Genomic DNA, 23,878 nt, shown 5'->3' with positions numbered 1-23,878 from the left:
GAACAATGGCAGGCTGCTATATAAAGGAAGGATGGTGCTGCCGCGAAATTCCTCCCTCATTCCGAGTCTTCTACACACGTTCCATGATTCCATATTAGGAGGGCACTCGGGATTCTTGAGAACCTATAAAAGAATGAGTGGGGAACTATTTTGGAAAGGAATGAAGGCTGATATCAAGAGATATGTAGAAGAATGTGACACTTGTCAACGTAATAAGTTCGAAGCTACTAAGCCTGCGGGAGTTCTGCAACCCATTCCTATCCCCGACAAGATATTGGAGGATTGGACCATGGATTTTATTGAAGGGCTGCCAATAGCAGGAGGTTACAACGTGATTATGGTAGTCGTCGACCGCCTAAGTAAGTACTCCTACTTCTTGCCTCTGAAACACCCGTACACAGCCAAGCAAGTGGCTTCAATTTTTTTGGAAAAAGTGGTCAGCAAACATGGAATACCCAAGTCCATTATTACCGACCGTGATAAGATCTTCCTTAGCAATTTCTGGAAGGAGTTGTTCACTACCATGGGCACCATTTTGAAGAGAAGCACGGCATTCCATCCCCAAACCGATGGACAAACCGAGAGGGTAAACAGATGCCTAGAGACCTATTTGAGATGCTTTTGCAATGAACAACCGAAGAAATGGGATAAACTGATCCCTTGGGCGGAATTATGGTATAACACAACCTTCCACGCATCCACCAAAACTACTCCTTACCAATCTGTTTTTGGAAGAACTCCCCCGCCACTGCTGTCATATGGATGGAAGCAATCTCCTAACAATGACGTAGAAGTCATGTTGAAGGAGAGAGATTTAGCACTCAATGCACTGGAGGAAAACCTATGCATAGCACAAAATAGAATGAAGAAAATGGCAGACCGAAACCGCAGGGAGCTCAAATTCAAAATTGGGGATGAAGTGTATTTGAAACTACGACCCTATCGACAAAGATCACTAGCTCGGAAGAAATGTGAAAAGCTATCCCCAAAATTTTATGGGCCGTATGAGGTTATTGAAGAGATAGGAGAGGTCGCTTATCGATTGCAACTACCGCCCGAGGCCGCCATTCACAATGTCTTTCACGTGTCTCAACTGAAACTGAAGTTGGGAAAACAACATGTATTCCAGCAACAACAGCCTATACTAACTGAGGATTTTGAACTACAATTGTGGCCGGAAAACGTGCTGGGAATAAGGTGGAACAAGGAGCTAGGAGGCAATGAGTGGCTGATCAAATGGAAGAACTTACCAGACAGTGAAGCAACGTGGGAATCAGTTTACCTATTGAATCAGCAGTTCCCTCAGTTTCACCTTGAGGACAAGGTGAACTTGGAGCCCCGGGGTATTGTAAGACCTCCAATTATTCATACATATCAAAGGAGGGGCAGAAAAGTTACTGGACAAATTAATAATGAGGAAGGAAAAAGAGGAGGAGATCCTGCAGGTGGGGCCCAGGCACAGAAATAAGAGAAAGATGAGAGAAGGAATATAAATAGGTTTTTTAGGTCTAGGGGAGGTAGGTTTTATTTTTATCCTGAAGTTGGCGGCTGCTTAGCCTAGATGAATATCCAGTCTTTCCCTAGAGGAAGCTGGGTTTGTCTTTATTATTCCTTGTTTTTCTTGAATCTTTATGTTTTTCTGTACTCATTTTGGCTATATATAAATAAAGATAGCAGAGGGCTACCTCTGCTTTTGGCCATTGTAAGGGAGAAATAGTGAAGTAAGCAAGTTGAATCCTTACATATAGAAGATCAAGGCTTCCTCTTAGAATTCCAGAATTATGAGATGGAAGTAGAGAATGAATATGAACTGGGGACAAGATTAAAAGGAGATGAGGAGGAAATATCTATGATCCGATCCCTGCTCAAGTATTATGCGGAGATATTTGAGACACCGAAGAAATTACCTCCAAAAAGAGCTATCGATCACCGAATATTAACCCTACCTGACCATAAACCTATCAACGTAAGACCTTACAAATACGGTCATGTGCAGAAAGAAGAAATAGAAAAACTGGTGGTCGAGATGCTTCAAGCAGGGGTTATTTGCCCTAGTCATAGCCCTTACTCCAGCCCGGTGTTGTTAGTGAAGAAAAAAGATGGTGGATGGAGATTTTGTGTCGATTACCGCAAGTTAAATCAGGCGACAGTATCGGATAAGTTCCCAATTCCTGTGATAGAGGAATTATTAGATGAGCTGAATAGGGCAACGGTTTTCTCGAAATTAGATCTGAAATCTGGTTATCACCAGATTAGAATGAAAGAGGAAGATGTGGAGAAAACTGTGTTCCGCACACATGAAGGGCACTATGAGTTTCTAGTAATGCCGTTTGGTCTCACGAATGCTCTGGCAACCTTCCAATCTTTGATGAACCAGGTATTTAAACCTTTCCTTCGGCGCTGTGTTTTGGTGTTCTTTGATGATATACTGGTTTATAGTGCGGATATAGATGAACACGCAAAGCATTTGGGCATGGTATTCAATGTTTTGAAGTATAACCAGCTGTTTGCTAACAAAAAAAAATGCGTTATAGCCCATTCTCAAATACAGTACTTGGGACATATGATATCCAAAAGAGGAGTTGAGGCAGATGAGGATAAGATCAAGAAGATGATTAATTGGCCACCACCAACGAATATATCTGGTCTGCGGGGCTTCTTAGGACTGACAGGATATTATAGGAGGTTTGTCAAGGGTTATGGAGAGATCGCTGCACCGCTAACCAAGTTATTATAGAAGAATGCTTTTAAGTGGAATGAAGAAGCAAATACTGCCTTCGAAAATTTGAAGCTAGCAATGACTACTCTACCAGTGTTGGCATTACCAGATTGGAACATTCCCTTTATTATCGAAACTGATGCATCTGGCGTAGGGTTAGGAGCGGTGATCTCTCAAAATGGCCACCCGATTGCCTTTTTCAGTCAGAAGTTATCCACAAGGGCTCAAAACAAATCCATCTATGAAAGAGAGTTGATGGCTGTAGTTCTATCAGTTCAAAAATGGAGGCATTATTTGCTGGGCAGGAAGTTCACCATACTTTCAGATCAAAAGGCTCTTAAATTCTTGCTTGAACAGAGAGAGGTACAGCCCCAATTCCAGAAATGGTTGACAAAGCTCCTTGGATATGATTTCGAGATTTTATATCAACCCGGACATCAGAACAAGGCAGCGGACGCCCTATCTAGAATGGAGCAACCGGTGGAGCTGCACAGCTTGACAACTACTGGAATCATTGATGTGAAACTAATCGAGCAGGAAGTTGAGAATGATGCTGAACTTAAGAAAATTATGGAAAATCTGAAGAAAAATGCAGAAGAAGGAAGCAAGTTTCAAGTGGAAAAAGGAAGATTGCTCTATAAGGGGAGAATGGTAGTATCTCAAACTTCTACACTTATACCCAAGATCCTACATACTTTCCACGATTCTATCCTCGGGGGACATTCTGGATTTTTAAGAACTTACAAGAGGATCAGTGGAGAACTATATTGGAGGGGTATGAAGGCTGAAATAAAGAAATATGTGGAACAATGCGAGATCTGCCAGAGAAACAAATACGAAGCAACCAAACCAGCTGGGGTACTTCAACCAATTCCAATTCCTGACAGAATCTTAGAAGATTGGACCATGGACTTTATTGAGGGGTTGCCACTAGCTGGAGGGGTTAATGTGATCATGGTGGTAGTTGATCGGCTGAGTAAGTATTCTTACTTTATATCATTGAGACATCCGTTTTCAGCCAAGCAAGTTGCTTCCATATTCATCGACAGAATAGTAAGCAAGCACGGCATTCCTAAGTCGATTATCACAGATCGGGATAAAATCTTTCGTAGTAATTTTTGGAAGGAACTGTTTGCAACCATGGGAACTATTCTAAAGAGGAGTACCGCGTTTCACCCACAAACTGATGGGCAGACAGAAAGGGTAAATAGATGTCTCGAAACTTATCTGCGATGCTTCTGTAATGAACAACCAAAAAAATGGGATAGACTGATTCCATGGGCAGAATTGTGGTATAATACCACCTTCCATGCATCCACCAAAATGACCCCTTTCCAGACGGTATACCGCAGACCGCCTCCTCCCCTGTTATCCTATGGTTACAAGAAAACTCCTAATAATGAGGTTGACACGCTGCTGAAGGAACGTGACTTAGCCATCAATGCCTTAAAAGAACACCTGTGTGTAGCCTAGAACAGGATGAAGAAAATGGCTGATCGAAATAGAAGAGAGTTAAAATTTAAGGTAGGAGATGAAGTCTACTTGAAATTGAGACCTTACCGGCAACGCTCCTTGGCTCGGAAGAAGTGTGAAAAGTTAGCACCTAAATATTACGGACCCTACAAAATTACTGAAGAAATAGGAGCAGTTGCGTACAGATTGATGTTACCGCCGGAAGCCAGTATCCACAATGTGTTCCATATTTCTCAGTTAAAACTGAAACTGGGTAGTCAACAAGCTGTTCAACACCAGCAACCTAGGCTAACGGAAGAGTTTGAGTTACAATTATGGCCGGAAACAGTGTTGGGAGTCCGTTGGAATCGGGAATTGGGAGGAAATGAATGGTTACTTAAGTGGAAAGGGCTGCCGGACAGTGAAACAACTTGGGAATCTGTTTTCCAAATGAACCAACAATTCCCTGACTTTCACCTTGAGGACAAGGTGAACCTGGAACCGAGGGGTATTGTAAGGCCCCCTATTATCCATACATACAAAAGGAGGGGTAAAAACGTAAAAGCTCACGCAGCAGAAAAGGGGAGAATATTAGGAAAAGAACATGAGAGTGGGGCCCACGGGGAAGAATGAGAAAAGAGCTATAAATAAGGCCTTATCGGGATTGGGGGCTAGGTTAACTTTTTGTCTTCATTTGGTCTGTAGAGGCTGCTAGGTCTAGGAAGGACTACTATCTTTTCCTGGGGAGGTTTGACATGATATTATCATCTTTATTGCTTTCTTTTATATTTCCTTCTACTGTATCTTTTGGCATTTATATATAAATAAAGATCTACAGAGTGCTGTCTCTGTTTGCCAACTGTTTGGGTAATTTAGTATTTTATTTGTGGAGTCTCTACAAAATTATAGCAATTCATTGCAAATAAGATGCAGTACCTTGATTTTATGGTTAAAGGTTCCAATTGTTTTTTCTTTTTAAGCTCTTATATAGAAGGGATTCACCTGCTACAAGTTGAAATGTTTGTTGGAAAAATTGGACAAGAAGTTATAACCTTACAAGAAAATGATCCTTATAGAAAGAACTAACTTGATTCAAGCAAAATATCTTCAAGAACAAAATTGCAATTACACGAACACTGAGTACAATGAAATACAACATGATAACAAGACAGAGATGCAACATATACATAAACATACAAATCAGAAAAGAAGTTGATTCTTGACAACAAAGTAAAATAAATACAAAGCATAATAAATTTCTATGACCATTAGGACTCTGTAGAGAAATGCCTACTTTCGACATAAGCATTTCATCAAGTTCCATCTAAAGCGGAGAGGTTGCCCATGCAAGCTCTGATACCAGGCAATCTCGACGCGCATTTTACTTGACCTAAGCAGCTGGCTTGACTCCTTCTTTTTTTTCTCCCTCCCTCTCTACCGGCTGCCGTGCTAGGGGAAGAACTATAAGGACCTACTAGGCGGGGTCGGGTTTTGCTTAGGCAAGAAAAGCGGAGAGGATCCCCACGAAAACTCTGAAACCGGGGGATCTCGGCGCGCATTTTACTTGACCTAAGCGGGTGGCTTGGCTCCCTCTTTGTTTTCTCTCACCCTCTCTACCGACTGCCATGATGGGTGAAGAACTGTAAGAACCTACTAGGCAGGGTCGGGTTTTGCTTAGGCAAGAAAAGCGGAGAGGATCCCCACGAAAATTCTGAAACCGGGGGATCTCGGCGCGCATTTTACTTGACCTAAGCGGCTGGCTTGGCTCCCTCTTTTTTTTCTCTCTCCCTCTCTACCGGCTGCCATGCTGGGTGAAAAATTTTAAGGACCTACTAGGCGGGTCGGGTTTTGCTTAGGCAAGAAAAGCGGAGAGGATCCCCACGAAAATTCTGAAACCGAGGGATCTCGACGCGCATTTTACTTGACCTAAGCGGCTGGCTTGGCTCCCTCTTTTTTTTCTCTCTCCCTCTCTACCGGCTGCCATGCTCAGTACTGCAGCGTTTCTTCAAAGTTTGGGAATCTACCTAAAACATAAATATATATTCCAACTTGAAAACCTCCATGTCAGAAACTTTACTTTATTTATCAAACCAGATGCTATGCAAGAATTAGTTAGCAGAAATACAACATAAATAGTAATGATATTCTTTGGGGAGGGGATAAAAGCATCTTTCATCTTAGAAATAAGCTTAGCAGTTAGCACTAACCTTTATATAAGAAGTTAACACCGGTTTGATTGCTTCTTAAAGTTCAGCTACGAAATCTGGTAAAGAGAAAGACCTAATCCATAATGTTAAAGAGGAAAAGACCAAGTCAGATTCCTTTATTCAAACAGGTTAGTATCACATCTCCAAAGGAAAAAACTTACGGACCTCTACGACGAATTTCCTTGAATGATGTAGCAGCACCTGATTCTTCAAACACAGTTTCATTTATGCTGTGAAAAATAAGATTGATAAATAAAACTTTCGGTTACAATGAGCCACATAAACATAAAGCTGTGACAGGAAAACAAAAGCTAACAGATAATTAACTATACAGTTTGTAAGCAAAATACCAAATAGCCCATAATCAAGATCACAACTGAAGCAAACAATAATGTGTAGTTTATCATTTCCAACCAAATAATTCAATAACAAATAAGGTCAAATGGCCAAATAATATGTCCTTTCACATAAATATTTACTCCTGAATTTTTTGAAGGATAATGTTACCGCTTCTCTCCCACGTTTGACAAAAATTCTTTTACATATTATATTTTTTTTACATATTCCTATTGAAGAATCTCATTTGAGCATTTTGTGGTCAATTTGACTTGAAAGAAACGGCCAAACTTTCAATAAGAAAGAAGCAAGATGCCCAGTTTTTTTTAACTGCTGTTTTTCTCTTCTTTTTTTTTCTTTAACTTGCTGTAAATTGGAGATGTTTTCCATAACCCGTGTACAGCTTGGAGTTGATCCCACCGAGACGTTTGTCACATCTGGTAGTTCATTTCAGTGCATGCTCAATTTCTTTATATTCAGAAATCTCGGAGTTCCTGGTAACATGAGCTTGCACCAAATATATTCTGGTTTTAGGTGGAGAAGACTGCAAATTTCGTCTATGGAATATCAAGTCTGGAAAACTGATTTTTGAGGATAAGTTTGGTGATGCTGTTCCCTCAACCATATGCTGGCGAAGGGCTGGAGGAAGTAATTATTGTTCCTTATTGTTTCTTTCTTATTCATGCGCTTCTTCTGCTATATATATTTTTTTCTATTGAACTTATTTTCTTATAAACAATAATTAACACAATCTAATTGGTATCTTATGGATATAAAAGACAGCATGGATCCATATTGGAAGAATTTCAAATTAGTCTACGAACAAAGAATTTGGAAGGATTTGTGATCAACTAAGGAGCTCTCGACTTTCTTCGCTGGAATTTACCTTCCTTGGGTACTTATCGACCAGAGACTGGAAGTAATTGTGCTCTAAACGCCCAAAGCCCAAGCCCTGAAAGCCCTAAAAGCCTAAGCCCTAAGTGATGTAATATAGAATAAAGCTATGGTTAAACAGCTGTAGTTAGTTAGTAAAACAGTTTAAACAGTTAAACTGTTTAACAGTTAAGGCTGTTTCATAAACAGTTATTTCAACTAATTGTAACTACTTACAAATTCTCAATAAATACCCCTTATCTTAGCCATTATTGGCAGAGAATTCTTTTGAAAAATCAATCCAACTTTGAATTACATCAAATTGGTATCAGAGCAGCCCCGATTCTTGGACGGAATGGCTGGCCGAAGAGTTAACAACCCTGGCACGGGGGAAAACCGTGTGCAAGAAGCGGCGGAGGAAATCACCGTCCTCTCTCCAAAGACATCAACAGTTCGCTTGCTGGCTGTTGAAGAATCTTTGGGAGATCTCCACAACAAATTTGATAGGTTGATGGAAAGTGTCGAACTGTTAAACCGAAGAGGAGAATTCCCACAGCCACCACCACGGAATGAAATTAACTTCCAAAACGACCAACGTTTTGGTGAAACAAGAGGCCGGCGAGCAAGGGGATACGTTAGAAACATGAACAATCCACGAGGACTTCAAAGAAGGAGACCCGGTTACGCTATACAGCAACAGCTTGACGAAGACTTTCAAGAAGATCAAGAAGCTTGGCAAGAAACCCAAGAAGATGATTCTTCAAGCGGGGATAAACAAGGAAACATGTGGAACTTCAATGATGAAGCACGAGCAGGAAGAAATAACCAAAGAATTGAGGCCAGAAGAGGAGAATACCACGATTATAAGATGAAGATTAACCTTCCCATGTATGATGGCAAACGAAACATAGAAGCATTCTTGGACTGGATAAAGAGTACTGAAAACTTCTTCAACTACATGGATACGCCTGAACGCAAGAAAGTCCACCTAGTAGCCTTAAAATTAAGGGTTGGTGCATCAGCTTGGTGGGATCAGTTAGAAATCAATAGACAAAGATGCGGGAAACAACCGGTTCGCTCATGGGAAAAGATGAAAAAATTATTGAAGGCAAGATTCTTACCACCAAACTACGAACAAACTTTATACAATCAGTACCAAAACTGCCGCCAAGGTGTCCGGACAGTAGCTGAGTACATTGAAGAATTCCACCGCCTGAGTGCAAGAACAAACCTAAGCGAAAATGAACAGCACCAGGTTGCAAGATTTGTGGGAGGCCTTCGATTCGACATCAAGGAAAAGGTCAGACTACAACCATTCCGTTTCCTGTCTGAAGCAATATCATTTGCAGAAACGGTAGAGGAGATGATTGCAATTCGATCCAAGAATCTAAATAGAAGATCAGCATGGGAAACAAATTCGACAAAAAGCAAAACAAACGACCAACCTTCAACCTCAACAAAAGCAAAAGGGAAAGAGATTGATAATCAAGAAGTAGCCGTTGAAAGAAAGAAAGAACAGACGTTCAAGCCTAGTGGTCAGAACAACTACTCCCGCCCGTCATTAGGAAAATGCTTCCGATGTGGCCAAACTGGCCACCTGTCCAACAACTGTCCGCAAAGAAGAACCATTGCAATAGCCGAAGAAGGAGGACAGACAAGTGAAGACAGTATAGAAGCAGAGGAAGAAACTGAACTGATTGAAGCAGATGATGGGGAAAGGGTCTCTTGTGTTATCCACCGGTTACTAATTACGCCCAAGGAAGAAAAGAACCTGCAACGCCACTGTCTTTTCAAGACAAGATGCACCATAAACGGAAGAGTATGTGATATAATCATAGACAGCGGCAGCAGTGAAAACTTCGTAGCAAAGAAATTAGTAACAGTCTTGAATCTAAAGGCTGAAGCACATCCAAACCCTTACAAGATAGGTTGGGTGAGAAAAGGAGGAGAAGCCACGGTCAGCGAAATCTGTACAGTCCCTCTCTCCATTGGAAACGCCTACAAAGACCAAATTGTTTGTGATGTCATTGAGATGGATGTATGCCATCTCCTACTAGGAAGACCTTGGCAGTATGATACTCAATCATTACACAAAGGGAGAGAAAATACATATGAGTTTCAATGGATGGGAAGAAAGGTAGTCTTACTCCCTATAACGAAAAAGATTAACGAAGGATTTTCTTCAAAAGTTTATTCTTTTGAAATTGATTCTTTGAAGATGACTTTAAATGAGATTGAAGGGAACGTCTCTTTTGGGTTTATGGCCGATGGAGAGATTCATCTTTTAGTGGCCATATTTGATTTTTTGTCTCGATTTTATCCCTTCGATCACAATATTTTTGTCCAAAATGTAGGAGGTTGGTTTGGTCATACTCCATTGCACCAGATGGATTTCAACTTTCATGACAAACTCGGGACGAGTTTGATGCTAATGGGGTGGAATGATGTAATATAGAATAAAGCTATGGTTAAACAGCTGTAGTTAGTTAGTAAAACAGTTTAAACAGTTAAACTGTTTAACAGTTAAGGCTGTTTCATAAACAGTTATTTCAACTAATTGTAACTACTTACAAATTCTCAATAAATACCCTTATCTTAGCCATTATTGGCAGAGAATTCTTTTGAAAAATCAATCCAACTTTGAATTACATCACTAAGCCCTAAGCCCTAAAAGCCCAAAAAGGCCTATGCCCTAAAAGCTAAAAGCCATAAGCGCCCTAAAAGCCCTAAAAGTCCTAAAAGCCCTAAAAGCCCTAAAAGCCCAAAGCCCTAAGCCTTAAAAGTCATAAGCCCTAAGCGCCCAAAAAGCCCTAAGAGCACTAAAAGTCCTAAAAGCACAAAGCCCGAGCCCTAAGCCCTAAAATCCCAAGCCCTAAGTCGTAAGCCAAAACCCCTAAGCCCTCAAAGCCCTAAGCCCTAAACGCCTTAAAAGCCATAAACGACTTAAGCGCCCTAAAAGCCCTAAACGCCCTAAAAGCCCAAAGCCCAAGCCCTAAAAACCCAAGCCCTAAAAGCCCAAGCCCTAAGCCATAAGCCCTAAGCCCTACAAGCCCTAAGCCCTAAGCAATAAAAGCACAAGAACTAAGCCCTAATCCCTAAACCCTAAACCCTAAACCCTAAACCCTAAACCCTAAGCCCTAAGCCCTAAGCCCTGAGCCCTGAGCCCTAAGGCCTAAGCCCTAAGGCCTCAGTCCTAAAAGCCCTAAAAGTCGTAAAAGCCGTAAAAGCCGTAAAAGCCCTAAGCCCTAAGCCCTAAGCGCTAAGCCCTAAAAGCCATAAGCCCTAAAAGCCCTAAGCCCTACAACCTAAAAGCCCTAAGCGTCCTAAAAGCCCTAAAAGCCCTAAACGCCCAAAGCCCAAGCCCTGAAAGCCCTAAAAGCCTAAGCCCTAAGCCCTAAGCCCTAAAAGACCAAAAAGCCCTAAGCCCTAAAAGCTAAAAGCCATAAGCGCCCTAAAAGCCCTAAAAGCCCTAAAAGCCCAAAGCCCAAAGCCCTAAGCCTTAAAAGTCATAAGCCCTAAGCGCCCAAAAAGCCCTAAGAGCACTAAAAGTCCTAAAAGCCCAAAGAGCCCAAAGCCCGAGCCCTAAAAGCCCAAGCCCTAATCCCTAAGCCCTAAAAGCCCTAAGCCAAACGCCCTAAGCCCTAAAAGCCCTAAAAGCCCCAAAAGCCCTAAATGCCCTAAAAGCCCTAAAAGCCCTAAAATCCCTTATCCCTAAATACCCTTAAAGCCCTTAAAGCCCTAAGCCCTAAGCCCTAAGCCCTAAAAGCGCTAAGCCCTAAGCCATAATCCCTAAAAGCCCTAAGCCCTAAAACCTAAAATCCCTAAGCGCCCTAAAATCCCTAAAAGCCCTAAGCGCCCTAAACCCTAAACCCCTAAACCCTAAACCCTAAAGCCATAAGCCCTAAAAGCCCTAAGCCCTAAAACCTAAAAGCCCTAAGCGCCCTAAAAGCCCTAAAAGCGCTAAAAGCCCTAAGCCATAAGCCCAAAAAGCCCTAAAAGCCCTAAGCCCTAAAAACCCAAACCCCAAACCACTTGTAGCCTAGTTTCTTCATGGAAGATTGTTTGCAAAGATCCCAAGTTTGGTTATATTTCATTTCCTTTTATTCCTACAAAAAGAAAACAAGAATTTCCATCGAATTTTATTCAATAGGTTAAACTAAAAATTTTAGAAAAATGAGCGGAATTGTTTAAGCTCGGTTGCATTTTCTAAGTATCACTTGAATTATCAAAACGACCTAACAAATATTCAATACAAGTTCATAAGTCATAAACTAGCAAAAAGTTCAAAATTTTTTAAAAAGACACTCCAAAACCCAAAATGTCAAGTGTGTAAGTGCAACGAACTTAGTTCTATACAAACCTAACAAGTATTCAAAACACGTATAAGTTTTCAAACAACCTAACAACGCTTAAGTGTAAGTTTATAACTCATAACTTACCAAAAATTTCAAAAAGTGTGAAAAAAAATCTTTCAAGACTCAAAATGGCAACCATGGCTGTATGTAAAACTAACTTAGTTTGTAACAACCTAAAAGGTGTTCAAAAAATGTTTAAGTATCACTCGAACTTTAAAAACGACCTAATAATGCTTTAGTCTTACTTCATAAATCATAACCTACCAAAATGTTCAAAAAATGTAGAAAAAGCACTCCAAAATCCAAAATGGCAACCAAGTGTGTAAGTGCAACAAACTTAGTCTCAACTTTAAAATTAGTGCGAGTTGAGAAATGTATTAACTCAAGCATGATGTACAAACTTGAAACAACTTAAATATTTATTCACCATCACATAAAAACAGTAATTAAATATAGATAACATGTGTAAATAAAGGGAGAATCACCTTTCTAGCAGTAGCTTTTGAGTAAGACCAAACACCATCCTCCTACTTGTAAATCTGCTCGATTGTCTACACTCGTCATTTCACCGTCTCAGGCCATCCATTGAATTGGCCACCCAGCCTTGGCATACAAGAGTATGTCTCAGCCTGTTAACAAATACCACTAAAACTAAGCAAGACAAAGAAAAAAGTTTTCAAAAAATTACCTAACTTTTAGGTCTTCATGTGACCTTTAAGTTCTTCTGTCTTCTCCTTCAACTCTTTGACAGATTGATGAAATTATGTGTTTCTGCAATGTTTACCAGAACATGAAAGATTCAGTACGAAACTAAATACCATGAATACAAACCATGAAGAAATAGTAAAACAGTCAATACAAGAAGAAAAAAGTTCACTTCAAAACGACCTAAAACAGTATCACTTGAACAAAATGTGTCTAAGTATCACTTGAACTTTCAAAACGACCTAAAACAGCTTACGTTGAGATTCGTAACTCATAACCTACGAAAAAAGTTCAAATAGTGTGAAAAAAGCACTACAAGACCCAAAATGGCTACCAAGTGTGTAATTGTAACAAACTTAGTTCAAACCAACCTAGAACGTGCTCAAAACGTGTCTAGGTATTACTTGAGTTTTCAAAACGACCTAGCAAATCCTAAATGTAGGTTCGTAATGATCTACCAAAAAGGTTGAAAAAAGCATTTCAAGACCAAAAATGACAACCAAGTGCAACAAAATCAATCTAACCTAAAATGTATTCAAAACATGTGTACGTATCACTTAAACTTTCAAAACCACCAAACAATGCTTAAGTGTAAGTTTGTAACTCACAACCTACCAAAATTTCAAAAAGTGTAAGAAAAGCACTTCAAGACCCAAAATGGCAACGAAGTATGTAAGTGCAACGGACTTAGTTTCAAGCCATCCTAAAAAGAGTGCAAAACGTGTCTAAGATTTCAAACCGACCAAACAATACTCAAGCGTAAGTTCGTAACTCACAACCTAAAAAAATTTCAAAAAGTGTGAAAAAAAGTACTTCAAGACCCAACATTTCAATCCAATGTGTAAGTGCAACAAACTTAGTTTCAAACCAACGCAAAATGTGTTTAAAACGACCTAACAATCGTTAAGTGTAAGTTCGTAACTCACAAACTAACAAAAAAATCAAAATGCGTGAAAAATGCACTTTGAGACCTAAAATGGCAACCAAGTATGCAAGTGAAACAAACTTAGTCTTAAACAAATCTAAAAAAATTTCAAACCGTGTTTAAGTATCACTTGAACTTTCAGAACGACCTAAGAATGTTTATTTGTAAATTCATCACTCATAACCTACCAAAAAGTTCAAGAAGTATGGAAAAAAAGGAAACACTACACGACCCAAAATGGCAACCAAGTGCGCAAGTGCAACAAACTTAGTTCCAAACCAACCTAAAAAGTGGTCAAGGCGTGTCTAAGTATCACTTGGACTTTCAAAACAACCTAACAAAGTTTAAGTGTAAGTTGGTAACCCATAGCCTACCAAAAAGTTCAAAAAGTGTGAAAAGGGCACTTCAAGACCGAAAATGGCAACCAATTGGATAAGGTCAACAAACTTAGTTTCGAACTAACCTAAACCGAGTTTAAAACGTGTCTAAGTATCACTTGAACTTTCAAAATGTCCTAAAACAGCTTACGTGTAGGATCGTAACTCATAACCTACGAAAAAAGTTCAAATATTGTGAAAAAAGCACTACAATCCCCAAAATGGCAACCAAGTGTGTAAGTGCAACAAACTTAGTTCAAACCAACCTAAAACGTGCTCAAAACGTGTCTATGTATTACTTGAGTTTTCAAAACGATTTAGCAAATCCTAAGTGTAAGTTCGTAACTCATAATCTACCAAAAAGTTTGAAAAAAGCATTTCAAGACCAAAAATGACAACCAAGTGCAACAAACTCAATCTAACCTAAAATGTATTCAAAACGTGTGTAACTATCACTTGAATTTTCAAAACAACCAAACAATGCTTAAGGGTAAGTTTGTAACTCACAACCTACCAAAATTTCAAAAAGTGTGAAAAAGGTACTTCGAGACCCAAAACGGCAACGAAGTATGTAAGTGCAATGAACTTAGTTTCAAGTTATCTTAAAAAGAGTTCAAAATGTGTCTAAGCTTTCAAACGGACCAAACAATACTCAAGCGTAAGTTCGTGACTCACAACCTACCAAAATTTCAAAAAGTGTGGAAAAAAGCACTTGGAGACCCAACATGTCAATCAAATGTCTAAACAAGCTTAGTTCCAAACAAACACAAAATGTGTTTGAAACGACCTAACAGTGCTTAAGTGTAAGTTCGTAACTCACAAACTAACAAAAAGTTCAAAATGAGTGAAAATGCACTTTGAGACCTAAAATGGCAACCAATTGTGCAAGTGAAACAAACTTAGTGTTAAACAAATCTAAAAAATGTGCTTAAAACTACTCTAAAGCACACACAAACACTCTCCATCTCACTCTCTATCTGCCCTGTTTCCAATTTAATCCGGTATTCATTTGGGGTTATTGTAGGTTCATATTTAGAAATAGTCATTCATGTTGTGATGCAAAATCCCTTTTATGTATCTAAAACTAAAATCACGAAAATCATCTTGGACATGCAGCACAACAAACTAAATTTCCATGGGAAGCCTTTGCTAACAAAATGGTAGACAATAATTACTCAAACAAGAGAGAAGGACTATAATTAATTAACAGAAGTACAAATCAATATAGGTGCACAACCACCAAACAAGAGAGAAGGAACAATAAACTTCAATAACAAAAGAAAGGTAGTATCAGGACTATCCTTACTTGTTATCGAAGAAGATACCTTGGCTCCGGTAAGCCCAATGCTCTGCCTTACAACGTTCAATTACCTCAGTACTGCAGCGTTTCTTCAAAGTTTGGGAATCTACCTAAAACATAAATATATATTCCAACTTGAAAACCTCCATGTCAGAAACTTTACTTTATTTATCAAACCAGATGCTATGCAAGAATTAGTTAGCAGATATACAACATAAATAGTAATGATATTCTTTGGGGAGGGGATAAAAGCATCTTTCATCTTAGAAATAAGCTTAGCAGTTAGCACTAACCTTTATATAAGAAGTTAACACCGGTTTGATTGCTTCTTAAAGTTCAGCTACGAAATTTGGTAAAGAGAAAGACCTAATCCATAATGTTAAAGAGGAAAAGACCAAGTCAGATTCCTTTATTCAAACAGGTTAGTATCACAGCACCAAAGGAAAAAACTTACGGACCTCTACGACGAATTTCCTTGAATGATGTAGCAGCATTTGATGCTTGAAACGCGGTTTCATTTATGCTGTGAAAAATAAGATCGATAAATAAAACTTTTGGCTACAATTAGCCACAGAAACATAAAGCTGTGACAGGAAAACAAAAGCTAACAGATAATTAACTATACAGTTTGTAGGCAAAATACCAAATAGCCCATAATCAAGATCACAACTCAAGCAGACAATAATGTGTAGTTTATCATTTCCATCCAAATAATTCAATCATAAATAAGGTCAAATGGCCAAAGAATATGGCCTTTCACATAAATACTTACTCCTGAATTTTTTGAACGATAATGTTATCGCTTCTCTCCCACGTTTCACGAAGGCCCTCAGCCATCTGCCAATTCCAATATAAGAAAATTATTTTACATATTATATTAAACATTGAAAATTCTTTTACATATTTTTTTTTTTTATGTATTCCTATTGAAGAATCTCATTTGAGCATTTTGTGGTCAATTTGACTTGACAGAAACAGCAGAACTTTCAATTAGAAGGAAGCAAGATGCCCAGTTTTTTTGAACTGCGGTTTTTTTTTTTTTGTTTTTGCTTTAACTTGCTGTAAATTGGAGATGTTTTCCATAACTGCTTCGGCTTGGAGCCCTCTCTCTACTCCTTATGTAATTTCAAGAAATAGATAAAATCCAAGTTAAACTAGATAAGTGGAAAAGATATTGTCTCTTTAGTGGAGGTTGGGACACACTTTGTAAGTCGGTTTTTTCACATATACCTACACACTATATGTCTATATTCTTAATGCCAGAAAAGATGATTCATAAAGTGATTAATTGGAAGGTGGTGTCTTGTTCGCAAGAGGATGGTGGAATCGGCGTCGATGGTGCAACGTTAAAAAAATGCAACCTTCTTGCTAAATGGGGATGGAGATTTATAAATGAAAAGAATTCCCTTTGGGCTAAAGTGGTGAAGAGTATCCATGGAGAAAGTTAATTTGGATGGCATACTAAAGTAGCAGTGGTTAGTTTCGGACAAGATGAAATCGATTGGTACCGTTGGAGTAACCATAGAAAGAAGGTGGAAGGATGGGAAGATTTGAAGGTAAGGATGTTTGAATTTTTTCGAGATTCTGGGCAGAAGAGCTTAGGTGCAAGGCTGATTCGAATAGAACAAGATGGATCCTATAATGATCATGTCAAGAAATTCGTACAATATTCTGCACCACTACTGCACATGGCTGAAAGCGTGCTCTTAGATGCATTCGTGACTGGTCTAGAACCGGCTCTTCAAGCAGAAGTTATTAGTAGACATCCTCAAACCTTAGAGGAATGTATGAAGGAGGCACAACTGGTAAGTGGCAGAAACCTAGCCTTGAAATTAGCCAAGGCAGAATGGGTAAACAGTGTGACTAGGGAAGGAGGAGGCTCAAGCAAGGGACAAAGCAGTCAAGATAAAAGTTCACCAAAGAAGACTGAGTTCCCCATGAAGCAAGTCACTATTCCCATTAAAGGAAACTACCAGAAAAATGAACCTCCAGTTAAAAGACTCTTGGACACGGAATTCAGAGCAAGATTGGACAAGGGTTTGTGTTTTTAGATGCAGTGAGAAGTACTCACCGGGACACCGATGCAAGATGAGAGAGAAAAGGGAATTAATGTTATTTATACTTAACGAAGAAGAGAGTGGCGGGGAGGAAGTCAAAATGGAAGAGACCGAAGAAGTAATGGAGCTGAACCAGTTAGTTGTTGCTGAAACCACCGAAATTGAATTGAAGACACTCACGGGGTTAACATCCAAAGGGACATATAACTGAGGGGCATGTAAAAGGAAGGAGGTGGTGATTCTCGTCGACAGTGGAGCTACGAACAACTTCATCCATGAAGCAGTGGCAATGGAAGGAGGGTTGAACATTGAACCCGGTACACAATTTGGAGTGACTATTGGAGACGGGACCCGCTGTAAAGGGAAAGGTATTTGCAGAAAGGTGGAACTGAGATTGAAAGAAATGACAGTTATAACTGATTTTCTAGTGGTGGAACTAGGAAATATTGACGTGATTTTAGGGATGCAATGGCTAGATACCACCGGCACAATGAAGGTACATTGGCCATCATTAACCATGACCTTTTGGGCAAAAGACAAGCAAATCGTGTTAAGAGGAGATCCATCCTTAGTGAAACCTGAATGTTCTTTGAAGACATTGGAAAAAACGTGGGATATAGTGTAAGACCTCCAATTATTCATACATATCAAAGGAGGGGCAGAAAAGTAATTGGACAAATTAATAATGAGGAAGGAAAAAGAGGAGGAGATCGTGCAGGTGGGGCCCAGGCACAGAAATAAGAGAAAGATGAGAGAAGGAATATAAATAGGTTTTTTAGGTCTAGGGAGGTAGGTTTTATTTTTATCCTGAAGTTGGCGGCTGCTTAGCCTAGAGGAATATCCAGTCTTTCCCTAGAGGAAGCTGGGTTTGTCTTCATTATTCCTTGTTTTTCTTGAATCTTTATGTTTTTCTGTACTCATTTTGGCTATATATAAATAAAGATAGCAGAGGGCTATCTTTGTTTTTGGCCATTGTAAGGGAGAAATAGTGAAGTAAGCAAGTTGAATCCTTATATATTGGTATCAGAGCCTCCACACTGGGGGTGATCACGCGTCTGATGGCTCAAAGACAGATAGAAGATCGGGTAGAAGGTACTGAAAAGGAAATTATGAGTCTGAAGGAGATGATGCTGGAAATGAAGAAATCGATGGATCGAATGACAGGCGAGCTAAGAGAAAACCATGGTGCTAAGAAAAAAGAAGAAGCAGGGACTAACGGACGACATCAGGTTGAAACTGAAGGGAAAACTGGAAGAGGCCGGAACCACAGTCGAGTCGGGTGGAAGCAGCGCAGACCGAAGTAAGTACAAAAAATTAGAAATGCCACTGTTTACAGGGGTGAACCCTGAATCCTGGGCGTACCGAGCAGAACATTTTTTTGATATAAATGACTTACCGGAAGCTGAGAAGGTCAAAGTAGCAGTCGTGAGTTTTGGACAGGAAGAGGTAGACTGGTTTAGATGGAGTAATCGTAGAAAGAGGGTGGAATCTTGGGAGGACTTGAAGGAAAGGATGTTTGATTTCTTTAATGATACAGGACAGCAGAGCTTGGGGGCAAGATTAATCCGTATTAAGCAAGAAGTCTCATACAGCGAGTACGTTAAGAAGTTTGTTACATACTCAGCCCCCCTCCCGGACATGGCAGAAAGTGTTCTGCTGGATGCGTTTTTAACGGGTCTGGAACCCTCACTGCAAGCGGAAGTAATCAGCAGACACCCTCAAACTTTAGAGGAATGTATGAAGGAAGCTCAGCTGGCGAATGATAGGAATATAGCATTAAAACTGGCGATGGAAGAGTTGGATATAGTTGAGCCCAAAAGGAATGAGAACAGCAGCAAATTTCAAGGAAAAAATGAGAAGACAGAAAGTAAAAAGACAGAGTTTGTGATGAAGCAGGTAACTATTCCATTGAAAAATGATTACCAGAAAAAAGATCTCCCAATTAAACGGCTGTCGGATACGGAATTTAGAGCAAGGCTGGATAAGGGGCTTTGTTTCAGATGTAATGAAAAGTACGCCCCAGGCCATCGATGTAAAGGGAGAGAAAAAAGAGAGTTGATGCTCCTTATACTAAATGAGGAAGAAGACCACAAAAGGGAAGAGGATACAGAGGATGAGGCAAGCGAAGTAATAGAACTGAATCATCTGGAATTGAATATGGATAACCCTATTGAATTGAGGTTGATCACGGGAGTTACATCAAAGGGGACGATGAAATTAAAAGGACATGTGAACGGAAGGGAAGTAGTTATTCTGATTGACAGCGGGGCGACCAATAACTTCATCAGCTAAGTGTTGGTAGATGAACTACAGCTGAGCATCGATCCGGGAACTCGTTTTGGAGTTACCATTGGGAATGACAACCAATGTGAAGGAAGTGGGATTTGCAAGAGGGTGAAGGTGAAGTTAAAAGAGTTAACAATCGTAGCAGATTTCCTAGCGGTAGAGTTAGGAACGGTAGACTTGGTGCTTGGGATGCAATGGCTAGATTCGACAGGAACCATGAAGGTTCACTGGCCATCCCTAACCATGACGTTTTGGATGAAGGGTAGAAGAATAATCCTAAAAGGTGACCCTTCTCTAACGAAGTCAGAATGTTCATTGAGAACCTTAGAGAAAACGTGGCAATCCGGGGACCAAGGATTCCTCTTGGAATTCCAAAACTATGAAGTAAACTATGAAGGAGAATCGGAAACAGAAGCTGAATTGAAGGGAAGGAAGAAGGATTACCCATGGTTCAGCGATTGCTCGAGCAATATGCAGATGTCTTTAGGTTGCCCACGGTTTACCGCCAAGGAGAGCCATAGACCATCGCATTCTGACCGTGGCCGATCAGAAACCAATTAATGTAAGACCATATAAGTATGGCCATGTACAAAAGGAAGAGATTGAAAAATTGGTGTTAGAAATGTTACAAGCTGGGGTGATTCGTCCAAGCCGCAGCCCATATTCGAGCCCGGTCCTCTTAGTGAAGAATAAAGATGGAGGGTGGAGATTTTGTGTAGATTACAGGAAACTCAATCAAGTAACGGTGGCTGATAAATTTCCAATTCCCGTGATCGAAGAACTCTTAGATGAACTTCATGGTGCGACAGCTTTCTCAAAGTTAGACCTTAAATCTGGATACCACCAGATTAGGATGAGGGAGGAAGATGTGGAGAAAACAGCTTTCCACACGCATGAAGGACATTATGAGTTCTTGGTGATGCCTTTCGGCCTTACGAATGCTCCTGCCACCTTCCAATCTCTCATGAACGAGGTGTTCAAACCATTCCTTCGAAGGTGTGTCCTGGTTTTTTTTTATGACATTCTAGTTTATAGTGTGGACATAGATGAACACATGAAACATTTAGGAATGGTTTTTGCTATCTTGAGGGACCATGAATTGTTTGCAAATAGGTCTAAATGTGTCATTGCTCATTCCCAAGTTCAATATTTGGGTCATCTGATTTCCAGCAGAGGAGTGGAGGCTGATGAGGACAAGATTCGCAGTATGGTAAATTGGCCACGGCCGAAAGATATAACTGGGCTGAGGGGATTCCTTGGACTGACTGGGTATTATAGAAGATTTGTGAAAAGCTATGGAGAAATAGCTGCACCCTTAACCAAATTACTTCAGAAAAATGCATTCCATTGGAATGAGGAAGCTACAATAGCGTTTGACCAGCTGAAGCTAGCAATGACAACCTTACCGGTATTAGCATTGCCGGATTGGTCTCAGCCCTTCACAATCGAAACTGATGCTTCAGGAGTAGGTTTAGGTGCAGTTTTATCACAAGATGGTCATCCCATCGCATTCTTCAGCCAGAAACTGTCCCCAAGGGCCCAGGGTAAGTCGATCTATGAAAGGGAATTGATGGCGGTTGTCCTTTCGGTGCAAAAATGGAGACATTATCTCCTGGGCAGAAAGTTCACAATTGTTTCAGATCAGAAGGCTCTGAAATTTCTGTTAGAACAGAGGGAAGTTCAGCCTCAATTCCAAAAGTGGCTCACAAAACTTTTGGGGTATGACTTTGAGATCTTATACCAGCCGGGTCTGCAGAATAAGGTGGCGGATGCTCTCTCAAGGAAGGACCATTCGGTGGAGTTAAATACAATGACAACCACAGGCATAGTTGATATAGAGATAATAGAGAAGGAAGTTGAAATGGATCAAGAACTTCAGAAAATTATTGCCGAACTTAAGGGAGAGGTGGATCAAGGTGGGAAATACCAGTGGAACAATGGCAGGCTGCTATATAAAGGAAGGATGGTGCTGCCCGAAATTCCTCCCTCATTCCGAGTCTTCTACACACGTTCCATGATTCCATATTAGGAGGGCACTCGGGATTCTTGAGAACCTATAAAAGAATGAGTGGGGAACTATTTTGGAAAGGAATGAAGGCTGATATCAAGAGATATGTAGAAGAATGTGACACTTGTCAACGTAATAAGTTCGAAGCTACTAAGCCTGCGGGAGTTCTGCAACCCATTCCTATCCCGACAAGATATTGGAGGATTGGACCATGGATTTTATTGAAGGGCTGCCAATAGCAGGAGGTTACAACGTGATTATGGTAGTCGTCGACCGCCTAAGTAAGTACTCCTACTTCTTGCCTCTGAAACACCCGTACACAGCCAAGCAAGTGGCTTCAATTTTTTTGGAAAAAGTGGTCAGCAAACATGGAATACCCAAGTCCATTATTACCGACCGTGATAAGATCTTCCTTAGCAATTTCTGGAAGGAGTTGTTCACTACCATGGGCACCATTTTGAAGAGAAGCACGGCATTCCATCCCCAAACCGATGGACAAACCGAGAGGGTAAACAGATGCCTAGAGACCTATTTGAGATGCTTTTGCAATGAACAACCGAAGAAATGGGATAAACTGATCCCTTGGGCGGAATTATGGTATAACACAACCTTCCACGCATCCACCAAAACTACTCCTTACCAATCTGTTTTTGGAAGAACTCCCCCGCCACTGCTGTCATATGGATGGAAGCAATCTCCTAACAATGACGTAGAAGTCATGTTGAAGGAGAGAGATTTAGCACTCAATGCACTGGAGGAAAACCTATGCATAGCACAAAATAGAATGAAGAAAATGGCAGACCGAAACCGCAGGGAGCTCAAATTCAAAATTGGGGATGAAGTGTATTTGAAACTACGACCCTATCGACAAAGATCACTAGCTCGGAAGAAATGTGAAAAGCTATCCCCAAAATTTTATGGGCCGTATGAGGTTATTGAAGAGATAGGAGAGGTCGCTTATCGATTGCAACTACCGCCCGAGGCCGCCATTCACAATGTCTTTCACGTGTCTCAACTGAAACTGAAGTTGGGAAAACAACATGTATTCCAGCAACAACAGCCTATACTAACTGAGGATTTTGAACTACAATTGTGGCCGGAAAACGTGCTGGGAATAAGGTGGAACAAGGAGCTAGGAGGCAATGAGTGGCTGATCAAATGGAAGAACTTACCAGACAGTGAAGCAACGTGGGAATCAGTTTACCTATTGAATCAGCAGTTCCCTCAGTTTCACCTTGAGGACAAGGTGAACTTGGAGCCCCGGGGTATTGTAAGACCTCCAATTATTCATACATATCAAAGGAGGGGCAGAAAAGTTACTGGACAAATTAATAATGAGGAAGGAAAAAGAGGAGGAGATCCTGCAGGTGGGGCCCAGGCACAGAAATAAGAGAAAGATGAGAGAAGGAATATAAATAGGTTTTTTAGGTCTAGGGGAGGTAGGTTTTATTTTTATCCTGAAGTTGGCGGCTGCTTAGCCTAGATGAATATCCAGTCTTTCCCTAGAGGAAGCTGGGTTTGTCTTTATTATTCCTTGTTTTTCTTGAATCTTTATGTTTTTCTGTACTCATTTTGGCTATATATAAATAAAGATAGCAGAGGGCTACCTCTGCTTTTGGCCATTGTAAGGGAGAAATAGTGAAGTAAGCAAGTTGAATCCTTACATATAGAAGATCAAGGCTTCCTCTTAGAATTCCAGAATTATGAGATGGAAGTAGAGAATGAATATGAACTGGGGACAAGATTAAAAGGAGATGAGGAGGAAATATCTATGATCCGATCCCTGCTCAAGTATTATGCGGAGATATTTGAGACACCGAAGAAATTACCTCCAAAAAGAGCTATTGATCACCGAATATTAACCCTACCTGACCATAAACCTATCAACGTAAGACCTTACAAATACGGTCATGTGCAGAAAGAAGAAATAGAAAAACTGGTGGTCGAGATGCTTCAAGCAGGGGTTATTCGCCCTAGTCATAGCCCTTACTCCAGCCCGGTGTTGTTAGTGAAGAAAAAAGATGGTGGATGGAGATTTTGTGTCGATTACCGCAAGTTAAATCAGGCGACAGTATCGGATAAGTTCCCAATTCCTGTGATAGAGGAATTATTAGATGAGCTGAATAGGGCAACGGTTTTCTCGAAATTAGATCTGAAATCTGGTTATCACCAGATTAGAATGAAAGAGGAAGATGTGGAGAAAACTGTGTTCCGCACACATGAAGGGCACTATGAGTTTCTAGTAATGCCGTTTGGTCTCACGAATGCTCTGGCAACC

At 40.3% G+C, this 23,878-nt stretch overlaps 1 protein-coding gene and 1 long non-coding RNA gene across 2 annotated transcripts; one reads left to right on the top strand and one right to left on the bottom strand.

The window, feature by feature from the left end:
• Window positions 1–14,812: 14,812 nt before the first annotated feature.
• LOC116405637 lies at window positions 14,813–17,284 on the bottom strand. Its single transcript, XR_004218730.1, has 3 exons — window positions 15,708–17,284; window positions 15,543–15,615; window positions 14,813–15,359 (listed from the first exon to the last, which is right to left on the bottom strand). It is a non-coding gene; the product is annotated as an uncharacterized LOC116405637 (long non-coding RNA).
• A 1,204-nt stretch (window positions 17,285–18,488) lies between these two features.
• Window positions 18,489–23,222, top strand: LOC116405630. Its single transcript, XM_031889559.1, has 3 exons — window positions 18,489–19,535; window positions 19,620–19,814; window positions 20,080–23,222. The coding sequence occupies exons 1-3, from the start codon at window positions 18,489–18,491 to the stop codon at window positions 21,619–21,621; spliced, it is 2,784 nt and encodes a 927-aa protein (XP_031745419.1). The 3' UTR covers window positions 21,622–23,222.
• Window positions 23,223–23,878: the final 656 nt, after the last annotated feature.

The sequence above is a fragment of the Cucumis sativus genome, unplaced genomic scaffold, assembly GCF_000004075.3.
Source record: "Cucumis sativus cultivar 9930 unplaced genomic scaffold, Cucumber_9930_V3 scaffold132, whole genome shotgun sequence".
Lineage (NCBI taxonomy): Eukaryota > Viridiplantae > Streptophyta > Magnoliopsida > Cucurbitales > Cucurbitaceae > Cucumis > Cucumis sativus.
Note: the sequence above shows the minus strand (reverse complement) of the source record. Positions and strands in the feature narration are given on the sequence as shown.

Excerpts from the sequence above, each read along its gene's own strand:
- LOC116405630 (XM_031889559.1), top strand. The coding sequence starts at position 18,489 with ATGGTGCTAAGAAAAAAGAAGAAGCAGGGACTAACGGACGACATCAGG. Across the intron at positions 19,536-19,619 it reads CGATGAAATTAAAAGGACAT|CTGAGCATCGATCCGGGAAC; the intron begins GTGAACGGAAGG and ends GATGAACTACAG. Across the intron at positions 19,815-20,079 it reads ATTCGACAGGAACCATGAAG|GTTGCCCACGGTTTACCGCC; the intron begins GTTCACTGGCCA and ends AGATGTCTTTAG.